Genomic DNA, 13150 nt, shown 5'->3' with positions numbered 1-13150 from the left:
TAAGTGCACTCGTGTGCCTGTCACATCAATTACTACAAGATCATGTCAAGATCTATTCAAGAGCTCCCCCATCTCTCTATCATTGACTACAAAAGTATAATCAAGCTATACCTAATCACATCCAAGTAGAGGACTTCATGATTTTACCACAGTAGGACGTTTGTTTAGAGGAGCCTATGCCAATCCCTCCTCTATATAAATCTCATCATTTCTCCAAGGAAGCCAAGACTCCCCACTCCTACAAAAACTCTAATATATATATTTATATATATATTCTCTAACTTCCCCAAAAACCTCTATTAGCAACTCTCAGTATCTTCTTGGAAACTACTCCCAACCTCTCTCACCATATCTTGTATCAACAAATGCCATAAGCAATTCAGATTAATTCCTCATACCAATAACAATAATGGACCAAAAATGGCTAAATAAAAATAAATGAGGTAAGCAATCTTTAAATGAGGGTCCCATAATTTTTTATTATTTTTACTATGTGTCCAAGATTTGTGCGATTTTCTTTCGCATTTCTTCTTCGTGTGTCTGCCTTTATTCTTTGAATATTATGGCAGTAGTGGATGTGTATGAGTTCCCATTGTTTTTGGTGGTGTACGGTGTCGGTGATTTAACGTGAGGAGTCCATGTTAAAGTCAGTCCATAAGAAGTGTTTTTTCAAGAAGAGACAAACTTTTATACGGTGATGTTGTCTGGTTCTTTGTTTTCTTCCTAATTTATTGCTTCTTGGTAAAAATAGTTTTGTAATTTTCATTTTTTTTCTTTCGATGTTCATGGTTTTTGATATTATGATAGCTGCTCCCCTTGTGGGGCCTACGGTATTTTTAGAGTTTTTGGTTGACTTTCCTACGTTCTTTGCATGAGAACAGATCTTTTAATTGGCTCTCTTTTACCAAGAAATTAGATACGTGCTTTGCATGCTTGATGGTTTGTGTGACTATCAATTGGATGCTGACGGTGGAGAAGATTTAGTTTTGTTTTTTCCGGCTTCTTGTTAAAGACTTAGGTTTTTCTTTTCTTTTCATTTTTTGGATGGCTTGATTTCTTTTCTAATTTGTATGAGTAAGTAATCTCTGTTAATATTGGTTGTTTTTGTGTTACTTAAACCTGGTTTTACCTGCCTTATCTTTTTCTTTTCATTTTTCTCTTTATTATTGTAAGTGGTTTTGTCTTTCATTTTCCTGCGGTTTTTGTTTTTTTCCTATACTTGTTTTCTTTGATTTTCTCTCACTCTGTAAGGCTGTATTTTAGCCTCAATCCCAGGCTCACTGCCTTTCTTTCTTGTGTTTATTTTAGGGTTTTTCTTGTTGCCTTTTGGTAAACTGAGGGGGTGGTTTTCTTGTTGAGATAAGATTCTTGATGGCTGAAGATATTAACGCGATGCTAGAAAGATTGAAATTTTTGGAAGAAGAGTCGGTCCAAGTTATTAACACTGATGCTGTTAATAATTTTCAAGGATTCAAAGCATGGGCGATGGGTAGAATAATGGCGGATTAGAAACTGAATACAGAGGCAATGTATAGGGTCTTTAGGTCGTTATGGTTCACGAAAGAGGAGGTAAACTTTGTAGCCCTAAATGAAGATGTGATAATTGTTAAATTTGGATGTTTAGAAGACAGAAGCAAAATTCTCAACCTTATGCCTTGGCTTTTTGAAAACTGCTAAATCGCTATGATGCCTTTCATCAAGGGAAAAGATATAGACACATTTGAGTTCAACCTATATCTTTTTTGGCTGCTGGTTTATAACAATCCTATTGGAATTTATGGATTATCAAACAGCGTTGGACATCGGTAATGCTGTAGGAAAGTTGATGGCAATCGACTGGAAAGATAGAGGTTAGACCAAATTCCTAAGGTCGAAAATAAAAATTCATGTGTCAAACTCCCTGCAGAGGGTAGTGAAGCTAGTGGGGAAAAATGAAGTCAAAATCATATGTATGCTCAAGTACGAGAGATTACCAATTTTTTGCTACTACTGTGGATTGATTGTTCATAAAACAAAAAAAAGTGCAAAAATAGGGATGAAGCCTTTGATTCTAATATTTTAAACTTCTAATATGGAAGCTAGCTAAGGGCGAATATAGTGGCGTCGAACCAAGACAGAGGCATATGGTGAAATGGTATTGAGATAATGGCAAAAAAAAGAGCCCCTAAATGAGGAAAAAGAAAAATAGACACAGGGAACGATAGTGGGAAAATGATACAAAAAGAAAAAGAAAAAGGGTGTGAAAAAGACTCAGTATCTAACTCCCTTGTGGAAAAGAGAAGTCATAAATCTGTGCATGATGGACTGGGAAGATTCAGAAGTAAAAGAAAGAGACGAAGGGGATTAAATTGAGACAACACAAATGAGAGTCCATCAAATATTGTGAGGAGGAGATTGTTGAAAAAGGTTTCACCATGCAAGGCGGCGGTTGGCGACCAGTCTCGCCAAGAGCAATGAGGATTCTATGCTGGAACTGTCGTGGGATTGGGAACCCTGCGATAGTTCGTGAGCTTAAGCAACTTCTTATTGCGAATGATCCCGAGGTTATCTTTCTTTGTGAAACTAAAGTTCATGCTAATAAGCTTGTTTCTATTCATAGTAAATGTAGGATAGAGGGGTGTTTAGCTGTTAATGCTATCGGCAAAAGTGGTGGTCTTTTCATGATGTGGAAAGAAGGTACAAAGGTCGAGATAAAAAACTATTCTAACAACCATATTGATTCTCTAATTCACTTGGAAAATGATAAGGTCATATGTTTCACGAGATTTTATGGGAACGTTGATTCTAACAAGAGACAGAGTTCGTGGGATATGTTAAGGAAGATAGGAAAATCTGTTAAGGAAAAGTGGATCATTGAAGGAGATTTCAATGCGATTCTCAACTATATGGAAAAAGATAAGGGAATGAGGAAGCAAAAAACGTTAATTGATGACTTCCAAGTGATTGTGGATGAGCTTTCGTTTGATTTGGAAATGGACAAAGGGTGGTTCACATGGGTTAACAACAGAGAGGGAGATGCTTTGGTCAAGGAAAGACTTGATTGTTTTTTGATTTCTTCAAATGATGTGGCTTGTTTTCCGTTCATGGAAACCAAGGTGATCCGCCAATCCACTTTCGACCATGATGTTATTTTTTTACACACAGAGGGTCGAAAGCCGAAAGAGAGAACAAGAGATCCTAGGCTTAACTTTAGATACGATGTCTGCTGGGCCAAAGAGAATAAAACTAAGAATATTATTAAAAATGAGTGGCAGAATGGTGTTGTGGATATAATGGGGAAAATTGAGAAGGTGGGCCAAGACCTAGGTGTTTGGCAGTACAATTGATACAAAAAGATGCGCAATCAAATTGCTACATTACAGTCAAAAATCAATAGAATCATAGATAGCCCGGAAAGCACGTATGCCGGTAACAAGCTTAAGGCTATGAGGTTAAAGCTTGGAAAACTACTGGACAATAAAGAGAAGTATTGGGCCCAACATTCGAGAGTCACTTGGCATAAGAAGAGCGATAAACACACCCGGTTTTTCTATGTTAGAGTTACTAATAGAAAGAAAAAAAATAGCATTGATAGGCTGAATGACATGCATGGCCACTGGAAGGAAAATACCAAAGATATTTGCGATGCGGCCAGGGAGTATTTTCAAAAACTATTTGAGTCAAATTTACATAATAATGATGTGTTAAATCTTGACTATATTGAGAATTGTATTTCAAGGGAGATGAATGAAAGATAGATGAAAGATTTCACGAATATTGAAATTAAGAAAGCATTCAATCAAATGGACCCTAGGAAAGCCCCGGAAATTAATGGCCTGTCGGGGAACTTTTACAAAGAAAATTGGGATGTGGTGGGGGAGGATATTATTAAGCTATGCCATGAGATTTTTAGGGGCGATAGGAGTGTGGATAGGTTAAACGAGACTATTATTGTTCTTATTCCTAAAATGAAAGAACCTATTGATATGAATAATTTACGTTCGATTAGTCTTTGCAGGATGGTGTACAAAATTGTGGCCAAGGTGTTTGCTAATCGCTTGAAAGATACCCTGCTGAGATGCATTAGCCAAAAACAAAGCGCCTTTGTTCCCAGAAGAATGATTAATGGCAACATATCGATTGCCCATGAGTTTGTCCATTACCTTTAAAGTGCCAAAAACGGGCACAATAAGGGTTTCATGATCAAGCTCGATATGAGCAAAGAATATGATCAGGTAGAGTGGAAATTCATTGAAGAAGTTATGTACAAAATGGGATATGCCGATGCATGGGTGACAAAGATTATGAGTTACGTTCGTTCGGTCTACTACGTTGTTAAATGCAACTCAACCCTCTTTGAGACTATTATTCCAGAAAGGGGTCTTAGACAAGGGGATCCTCTCTCTCCCTACCTTTTTTTTATTTTGCATAGAAGCATTCTCTAAATTACTAATCCGAGCACAGAATGAAAATATGCTTAAAGGAATTTGGGCTAGTATTAATGGGCCGCATATAAATCACCTATTTTTTACCGATGACGCGCTCTTCTTCATTCGCAATAAAAAAAAGGATGTTGAGGAAATAGTCAATATTATTAATAAGTTTACTAATGTTTCGGGCCAAAATTTTAATAACAATAAATCTATGATTATATTTAACCCGAAAACTCCTTTGGCCCAAAGACATAATTTTTGCTCTATGCTCGATTTGTGTATGGTTGATACTCTCGATAGCTACTTGGGGTTACCTTTACCTATTAGTAGGAAAAAGTCAACAACTTTTACTAATGTTATTAATCGTTGCACTTGAAGGGTCAATTGCTAGTCAAAACGACTATTATCCTATGGTGGGAAAGAAGTGTTCCTTAACGCCATTCTCCAATCTATTCCAATATATGCGTTCTCTGTTTTTCTCGCCCATATAGGAATCATTAAGGAGCTCCATTCAAAAATGGGCCGAGTGTGGTAGACTAACAACGAGAAGACCTGTGGTTGGGCCATGATGGCCTGGGATCGTTTATGTTATCCAAAAGGGATTGGCGGCATGGGCTTTCGGGATATGCACCTGTTCAACTTGGCTCTTTTAGGAAGACAAGTGTGGAGGCTCATAAACTTCAAGGACACTTTATGTTTTAAGGTGTTGAGTGCTAAATATTTTCCTAAAGGGGACGTTTTCAGGCCAAAGCTCTGTAATAAACTGTCGTTCACCTGGACAAGCATTACTAAAATGGCAGATGCATTAAAAGATGGCTTTATTTGGCAAGTGGGGGATGGTAACACGATCGACATTCAGTGGGACCATTGGGGTATTGAAGGTCTTAATGGAAACTCAATTTGTTGGCCACTCTTGACAAACGACGAGAGAAAAGTTAATAACTTGTGGGACTAGGATCAAAAGCGGTGGAAAAGGGATAGGGTCATCGAGCTATATGGCAGAGAGATGGGGGATTGTATTTGTAATTTACCCATTTCTCCTAATGGTTTTAAAGATAGCAGAACGTGGCTACAAAACCCTCATGGGGTTTATACGGTGAAGTGGCCTACTCCTGGTTATCTCTAAAGCGAATTGGTTTTGGCCCCCATAAACTTTTCTAGAGAATTATCTGGAAACTCAAAATGCTTCCCAAGATCAAGTTTTCAGTTGGAGAATCGGCCATGATATTTTACCCACCTACATTAACATTGCTCGTATCCGTCAGAACTTCTCTACAACCTGCCCGAGATGTAAAAATAGTGACGAGACGCTTCTCCATACCCTGAAAGAGTGCTCGAAGGTTCGTGAAACTCTCATAATCGGGGTTTAAATAATAGGCTTCTCGATGGAAACTATGATAGATGCATTGACTGATTGGAAGATATTCTGCAAGAGCTTGACTACAACGCTGTTGCTGACTTCTTTACTCTCCTCTAGAACTACTGGAACAACAGAAGTAAGATGGTCTTCCAGGGCAAGGATGATCCTGCTATGGTGGTTTGGGATAGGGCGCAAACCCTCAGCAAAGATTTTAGAATTTTTAATTTAAACGAACCCTCTATGATTCCCCCTACTCCGGTGTGTAAAGGCTGGAAGAAACCACTAAATGATTTTATTAAAATCAACGTGTATGCCGTAGTTTTAAATGGGTATGTCGGTTATGGGGATATTACGAGAGATACAAATGGTTTCGTTCTTGCCGGGTGCTATGGTTTTGCAATTAAGGCATGCAATTTGGGCGAAGTTGGAAGCGTTGACTATGGGTTTGAATCTGGCTTCAACTTTAATAAACACGGTCAAAAAACGTGATCAAGATGTTACCATTCTGGGCCGTTGTGTGAAAAAGGAATGCATGGCCCTTAGGAATTTTGAGTTAGTCCATTTTAATTGGATTGATCGTAGCAATAATGAAGCTGCTGATTTACTTTGTAAGCTTGCTTTTAAGAACAAATGTAATTTGTTTTTTAATTTGGATTATCCTTCGGAAATCCACAATGTTATCATTCGTGACGCAATAAAATGAGGTTGACTTTTGGGTCGTTTTTTATCAAAAAAAAAAGTAAATGAGTTAAATCTCAAATTTTATGATAGTACAAAGACTGAATTTATGATTTTATCTCAACAAAGTATTTAACACCAACAATGATTTGGGCTAATTTCTCAAATGATAGCAATAGGAAGACTAAAAAAAATACCAAATTAAAGTACATGGATTAAATTCCAAATTTAGTAATAGTACAAGGATTAATAACAAGAATATACCTTATATGCTATAGTTGGCTTTTTTTTTGTTTTTAATTTATATTTGAAAGATTATTATATCATATGCGATATATGTCAAACATGAGTGTTAAATTTAATTACTCTAAGGAAACGAAAAGTTTGCAATTTCGGATCACGTAAGTGTCTACCTATGAATGCAATTCTCAAGGTTGAGAAATGGACAACATGTTTGATACGAGTATATTCTTTTTAAAAAATATATATTTAGATAATTATACTACATACATATGTAGAATACCAACATGCTCAACTCTTATTTATAACCATCTAAAGTGGAAAAAATTAACCCGTCATGCTTTTTCAGGTTTTGTTTCCCTTTTAAAGGGCCTACACATTTATATACTATGAATGGTTAATTAAGAGGTTATCTGAGGACAAACAAGACAGAGCTACCTTTTATTTTTAATGTTGTTTTCCTAAGCATTTGTCTTTAAAATAAGCTGAGATATCATGTTCAAATAGAGATCCCTTCTTGTCTGGATGGGATGGAATAATGCAGCTCAAATTTGCATCCTTGGATACTCAGCTTCACATAGCCCCTTTTTAACCACTGCAAGCAAACAATAGTCACATTTCAAGAATAAATAAGAGAAATCTAATTATTAGTATCAGCTTTTAACAATTTATATAATATTTGACTCTAGTAATGATAATTTTTAATATGAATTTGAGTTTGAAATTATACATGGGAATTGAATTTATTTTTAGCAAGTAATCCAACCTAATTAAGATAAATTCAAATTTTAAAAGTGAAACTCAATTAAACTTGCTTACACTCCTTGCAGATCAAACCCCGCTCTTATACGTCCTAAACTTCTCCATCATACTTGCCAAGGTTTTGCTTCAAAATGCAAAAAGAAGTTCACTAATAAAGAGAGAGGGACATGAAAATATCCCATGAAATATGAACAACCAGTTGGTAAGCCATTTTCAAAGCAATATTCCTCCGCCAATATATACTTTTCCCTTTCCTTTTTTAGCTCAAGCATTAATGCAAACACCTTCCTGTCTCCTCTGTGTTCTTGCCAAGAACTTGGTACTTCACTCAATATTCTGAAACAAGAAATGAAGTCCATCTGTGGTCTAGTTGTTCTTTTTTTTGTAATGCTTCCCCATGCTGGTACAAGTTCTTTCTCTATACATCAAATTCAAATTACAGCATGTTTTTTTTTCTTTGAATAATTTAATGTTCGATCTATTTATCTCATGTTTTTATGGATTCTTTTTTAGCTGCATATGATCCACTGGATCCAACTGGAAACATAACAATAAAGTGGGATGTTGTCTCTTGGACGGCTGATGGCTATGTGGTGAGTTGAACATGTTGAAGTATTAAACTATATCTATGTCTCATATTCACACTCCAGTTCAAGTAACGCAGTTAAATGGTAAACCAGGCATCAGTGACGATGAGCAACTTCCAAATGTACCGTAGCATCGTGAGCCCGGGGTGGACACTAGGGTGGCAATGGGCTAAGAAAGAAGTGATATGGTCCATGGTTGGGGCTCAAACCACCGAGCAAGGTGACTGTTCCAAATTCAAAGGAAATGTGCCTCACTGTTGTTTGAGGAAGCCTGTTGTGGTGGATTTACTCCCTGGCGTTCCTTACAACCAGCAGTTCTCCAATTGCTGTAAAGCCGGTGTAGTGTCCGCTTGGGGACAAGATCCGTCGAGTTCAGTCTCCGCCTTTCAAGTCAGCGTTGGAGTCGCTGGAACTTCAAATAAAACAGTAAAGCTACCCATGAATTTCACTTTGCTCGGTCCGGGGCTAGGCTACACTTGTGGCCCTGCTAAAGTTGTGCCTTCCACGGTCTACTTAACAGCCGATCATCGGCGAAAAACTCAGGCATTGAGTAAGCATTATTTCACTTTCGATTCTTTTATTTTATGTTTGCAAATATAATACAAATTTTAGGAATCTAATTAAATTACTATATGATAGCTAACGTGTTCAATCCTATGCAGTGACATGGAATGTAACATGCACTTATTCACAATTTCTTGCCGCAAAGAACCCAAAATGTTGTGTTTCATTCTCATCTTTCTATAACCAGAGTATCACACCTTGTCCGAAATGCGCTTGCGGCTGTCAGAATAAAAACAACTGTGTTGTGTAAGCCCCTCTTTCACTACACTCGAACTAACAAATCCATGTACCGTATCGATTTCAAGATAAAACAAAATGACATCAATAATGTATCGTCATTGGTATCAAAATAGAAACGATATGCAGTAAAAGTATCATGGAGATCCCTGTACTAGGATTCAGATTGTATTTTGCCCTCTTTACCTAAAAACTAGACAAATTAGTCCTTGTAAATTTGATCAAAAAACAAATCGGTCCTTTTTGTTAAAATTTTCATCCCTTGTACTGTCAAAAACTGACATGGTTGATAGGATAACCAAACAATGGCGCCACATGTACCTCATATTGACATTCATGGACCAATTTTTAACAGTAGAAATGGATGAAATTTTTAACAAAAAGACCAGTTTACTCTTTGATCTAATGTATAGAGACTAATTTGCTCATTTTTTTAGTAAAAGTCAAAACAAAATCTGACTCCTCATACATGGGTCTCATAGTACTTTCACCAATGATATGCTTATAGGTACAATACTAACTATTTCAATCACAACACAATATTAAGATTGTTATTTTGAAACCAATACAATCGTAATTTAAATCCATAATGTTAGTAATTGAGTGGACTTATTTTCAGGAGTGATTCGAAGCAAGCACACAAGAAAGGAATAAATACACCAAGGAAAGACAATGCGCCGTTGTTACAATGCACACATCATATGTGCCCAATAAGAGTGCATTGGCATGTGAAGCTCAACTACAAGGATTACTGGCGTGTAAAGATAGCCGTTACAAATTTCAATTACCGCATGAACTACACACAGTGGACACTAGTTGCTCAGCATCCCAATCTCAATGCCGTCACCCAAGTTTTTAGCTTTGATTACAAGCCTCTAGTGCCCTATGAAGCAATAAGTGAGTTCCTCCGAAACCATTCTTCTCTTTGATTTTTATGAAACTCCTAATGAAATCATTTAACACCTATGATTCGACTTTATGTTTATGCAGATGATACAGGCATGTTTTATGGCATGAAATTCTACAATGACCTATTAATGGAAGCAGGGCCACAAGGAAACGTACAGTCAGAGGTGCTGTTAAGGAAAAACAAGGACACATTTACCTTCAAACATGGGTGGGCATTTCCTCGGAAAGTCTACTTTAATGGCGATGAATGCTTGTTGCCTCCTCCTGATGCTTACCCTTTTCTTCCCAACTCTGCTAAAGTAAACTCGATCACTATATCAACAATGGTGGTCTCTGCCCTACTGTTTCTATTCATCATTAGTTGAAGATCATATGAAAAGAAGGTGGTTTTGAGAAACTATTGCTATAGATAAGGAAGAGTGATTTTATTTACATATTTCACCTTAATCTACTCATTTTGGTTAATTTGCAGATGGGAGGTTGAATCGGTGAAATCTCCAGTGCTCAATTCAACTAATTCAACGGGTTGAATAATGTAAATTGTATTTCTTTTTTAATACTTAAATACTAAAGTTCATGTTAAATATAACCGAAAGTTATCATGAATATGGGTTAATATATAAGTTTTAATGGATAAAAGTCCTCTGCCCTCATGAATATGGGTTAATATATAAGTTTTAAGGCTAGCTAACCACCAAATTAACTTCTCGAGGGATGGTTTCAGCTTATTCTTCCTGAAAATATTCAGGACCAAAAAGTTCCTCATGATTTCATGGTAGAAGCTTGAAAACGAAGAAACCACAACCTCATTTCTTGGGGAATCATGGAAAAAAATTAAGCAAGAAACAGGGAGCTTTTCTCTCCGGGTTTTGCTGTCTTCTTCCTTTTGATGCATTGTTACTTTGATCTGGTTTAAATCCCTCTTCCTCCTTGGTTTCTATTAGTTAGCTGAATCTCATTACCCTAGTTTGGATCTGTCGATTTGGTTTTGTTCAGCCATCATATCGTACCTAGTTTCTGGTGATCTGTTCATGAACCTATGTTACAGCTTTAGAAGTCTCTAGATCTCATCTGGTGGACTCTCTCTACTATCGTTTTTCCCCTTTGACTAGCTTGACTCTTGCCATTCTCAAATGACTATTCTATCTGATAATAGATTTTGTTTCATCTTTTGTCTTTCAGTATTTTGGTGGTGTTAGTTTTGTTTTTTGCTTCCTTAGGATCTGTCCTTCCATAACCCATCTCGCTTATTTCCTTCACCTTTGTTAAACCGAAAAGTAAGCCTCTCTATCCACCTTGGTGATCTCATATCATGGTTTGGCTAGTAGAAGACGGATTTGAAATTAACAGGTTCCACATAATGTAATTCCTTTATTGGAGGATTTCGACCGTGCTGATACTTATATGGTACATTATGTGGATCCTATTAGATGTTTCGTTCGATATAAGTATCCCCATATCAATTGTAAAATATAGGCTCGAGTAACGTACCTCAACTCATTCTCAGTGGCAATGCTCAATAAGTTCTTGAAATTCACTCTCAACCATGAAAATTTCAAGATCGTGAAGTTCTCTTCTCCATCACCAGAAGACCATCCAAGCAAGTTGTTACATAGCACCAAATGTTCCAACACTCTGCTTCGTCCCGTGACTATGTCACCATCAACTCGTAGCCCAAGTTGCATAGCAACGTCCTTTAATATGATCGTGCACTCCCCGCATAGCATATGAAAAGTGTGGGTCTGTAACACCCCTTAACCCCAAACTATCGCCGGAACAAGGTTACGAGGCATTACCGGACATATCAAACAATTTACAAATAATTCTTAAATAAATAACGAACATATATAAAAGAATCATAAATTCGTATAAATTTATGCTAATTGGCTTCTTTTTTTATTTTAAAAAAATTTCGACAATATTTTTACTTATTTTTACTTAAAACCCCCTGCAAACTTAAAACCAAAAACAACCCAATACCAATATTTCAATCAATAATTTTATACTTTAAAACGCTATTAATCATACTTAATAAATTGATTCACTATTTTATTTATCATTCAAAAGATTATAACCATTTACTCACAACCAAGATCATTTAGCATATATATATTTTTATATATACAACTCGTGTTCAATCACCTAGTACATGTCACTTAAACAAAAGGAAGAAATACATCACCAAAATTTTTTTGATGGAGTCGGGATATTTCTGGATGCTGAACTGAACCTTGAACCCTAATGACCTGCGCACGGAAACAACCGTACGCTGAGTATTTCATACTCAGTGGTATTACTATAATTTAAATTATTTAAGTAAAATAACAAATAAACATGTCAAATTATATAATAATTAATTCATAAATAAACTAATTTATTCTTAACTTTCATTTCTCAACAATAACAACTCAATTTGGCTATTCATCAATATAATATCATATAACTTTTCATTTGAACATAAATCTCTTCATGAATCTTTGATTCATTCTTTTCATTCTCATTTCTCAATTTCAATTCACTTTTCATTTCATGAATAAAGTCGATCATTTTCATTCGATTTTTTTTTTGCTATTCCATTTATTTGCCCCTATTAACAAGATTTAGACTTTGGCAGATACACGGATCCAACCAAACACACCAGAATGACACCCAATGCCTCATCGGATAGTTCAAAGCAAAGTTGGCACCCAGTGTCTCATCGGCCAAGCCGAAGTAAGTTGGTACCCAGTACCTCATCGAATCTATCCGAAGACATATAGTGACACCCAGTGTCTCATCGACTCGAGGTCGAAGTATCCCTGAACTCTTCCAATCCTATGGCATACCAACTGTATCCGACTCAACCTGACTAGTTAATAGGGTCTCTAAATTCACGTTTCAATTCAATTCCACTTTTTCACTTTCAATCACAATTCAATTCAAAATTCACTTTTCCATTTTTTTTCAAGTCAATATTCAATTAAATTCCACACATATACCCATCATTCAATTGAATTTCTGTCAACTTAATAATAATACTTACCATGTATTTCACTTACCATACATATAAATTTAAATATAGCATTTAATAATAAATAATTTAAATTATAGTAATACAAACCGTAAATCTCCCGTTTTAGTCCTCGATAGCTTTCTCCTTTCCTTTTGATGCTGATGCCTCGGGTTCTTTGTTAGCTACGAAAATAATAATTTACACTATTAATTACAGCACTAATTATAATAAATAATTGAATTTCTAATCGATTCCTACATTGTTCTCAATTTAATCCTAACTAAGTTTTCTTACTTTTCTAATTCAATTCACACTCTATTTCTATTGAAATTCCATCCAAACTCAAATTTAACTATTAAAATTTCAGCATATTTTCCTAATTTCGAATTTCTCTCAATTTAGTCCCTAA

The 13150-nt window shown here is 36.0% G+C and overlaps 3 protein-coding genes across 4 annotated transcripts; all 3 read left to right on the top strand.

The window, feature by feature from the left end:
- The first annotated feature begins 241 nt into the window (after positions 1–241).
- On the top strand, positions 242–3662 carry LOC107949912 (uncharacterized). The gene is made up of 2 exons (XM_041090100.1): positions 242–443; positions 1309–3662. Exon 2 carries the CDS (start codon positions 2415–2417, stop codon positions 3324–3326), a length of 912 nt encoding a protein of 303 aa, XP_040946034.1. The 5' UTR covers positions 242–443; positions 1309–2414; the 3' UTR covers positions 3327–3662.
- Positions 3663–5205: 1543 nt separating this feature from the next.
- On the top strand, positions 5206–6261 carry LOC107949913 (uncharacterized). Its single transcript, XM_016884675.1, has 3 exons — positions 5206–5293; positions 5574–5752; positions 5890–6261. The coding sequence occupies exons 1-3, from the start codon at positions 5206–5208 to the stop codon at positions 6259–6261; spliced, it is 639 nt and encodes a 212-aa protein (XP_016740164.1).
- A 1373-nt stretch (positions 6262–7634) lies between these two features.
- Positions 7635–10338, top strand: LOC107949774 (COBRA-like protein 4). 2 transcript variants are annotated; one of them, XM_016884527.2, is made up of 7 exons: positions 7635–7855; positions 7966–8045; positions 8133–8589; positions 8702–8849; positions 9460–9737; positions 9831–10132; positions 10222–10338. In XM_016884527.2, the coding sequence occupies exons 1-6, from the start codon at positions 7801–7803 to the stop codon at positions 10112–10114; spliced, it is 1302 nt and encodes a 433-aa protein (XP_016740016.2). In that variant the 5' UTR covers positions 7635–7800; the 3' UTR covers positions 10115–10132; positions 10222–10338. The 2 variants fall into 2 exon arrangements, with proteins under 2 accessions (XP_016740016.2, XP_016740015.2); XM_016884526.2 differs by having other exon boundaries at positions 9831–10338.
- Positions 10339–13150: the final 2812 nt, after the last annotated feature.

The sequence above is a fragment of the Gossypium hirsutum genome, chromosome D03 (genome assembly GCF_007990345.1).
Source record: "Gossypium hirsutum isolate 1008001.06 chromosome D03, Gossypium_hirsutum_v2.1, whole genome shotgun sequence".
Classification (NCBI taxonomy): Eukaryota; Viridiplantae; Streptophyta; class Magnoliopsida; order Malvales; family Malvaceae; genus Gossypium; species Gossypium hirsutum.
Note: the sequence above shows the minus strand (reverse complement) of the source record. Positions and strands in the feature narration are given on the sequence as shown.

Coding starts and splice junctions, on each gene's coding strand:
- LOC107949913 (XM_016884675.1), top strand. CDS start 5,206: ATGGCAGATGCATTAAAAGATGGCTTTATTTGGCAAGTGGGGGATGGT. Junction 5,294..5,573: donor GGACCATTGGGGTATTGAAG/GTCTTAATGGAA, acceptor AAACTTTTCTAG/AGAATTATCTGGAAACTCAA. Junction 5,753..5,889: donor CCCTGAAAGAGTGCTCGAAG/GTTCGTGAAACT, acceptor ACTCTCCTCTAG/AACTACTGGAACAACAGAAG.
- LOC107949912 (XM_041090100.1), top strand. CDS start 2,415: ATGCAAGGCGGCGGTTGGCGACCAGTCTCGCCAAGAGCAATGAGGATT.
- LOC107949774 (XM_016884527.2), top strand. CDS start 7,801: ATGAAGTCCATCTGTGGTCTAGTTGTTCTTTTTTTTGTAATGCTTCCC. Junction 7,856..7,965: donor TGTAATGCTTCCCCATGCTG/GTACAAGTTCTT, acceptor ATTCTTTTTTAG/CTGCATATGATCCACTGGAT. Junction 8,046..8,132: donor GGACGGCTGATGGCTATGTG/GTGAGTTGAACA, acceptor ATGGTAAACCAG/GCATCAGTGACGATGAGCAA.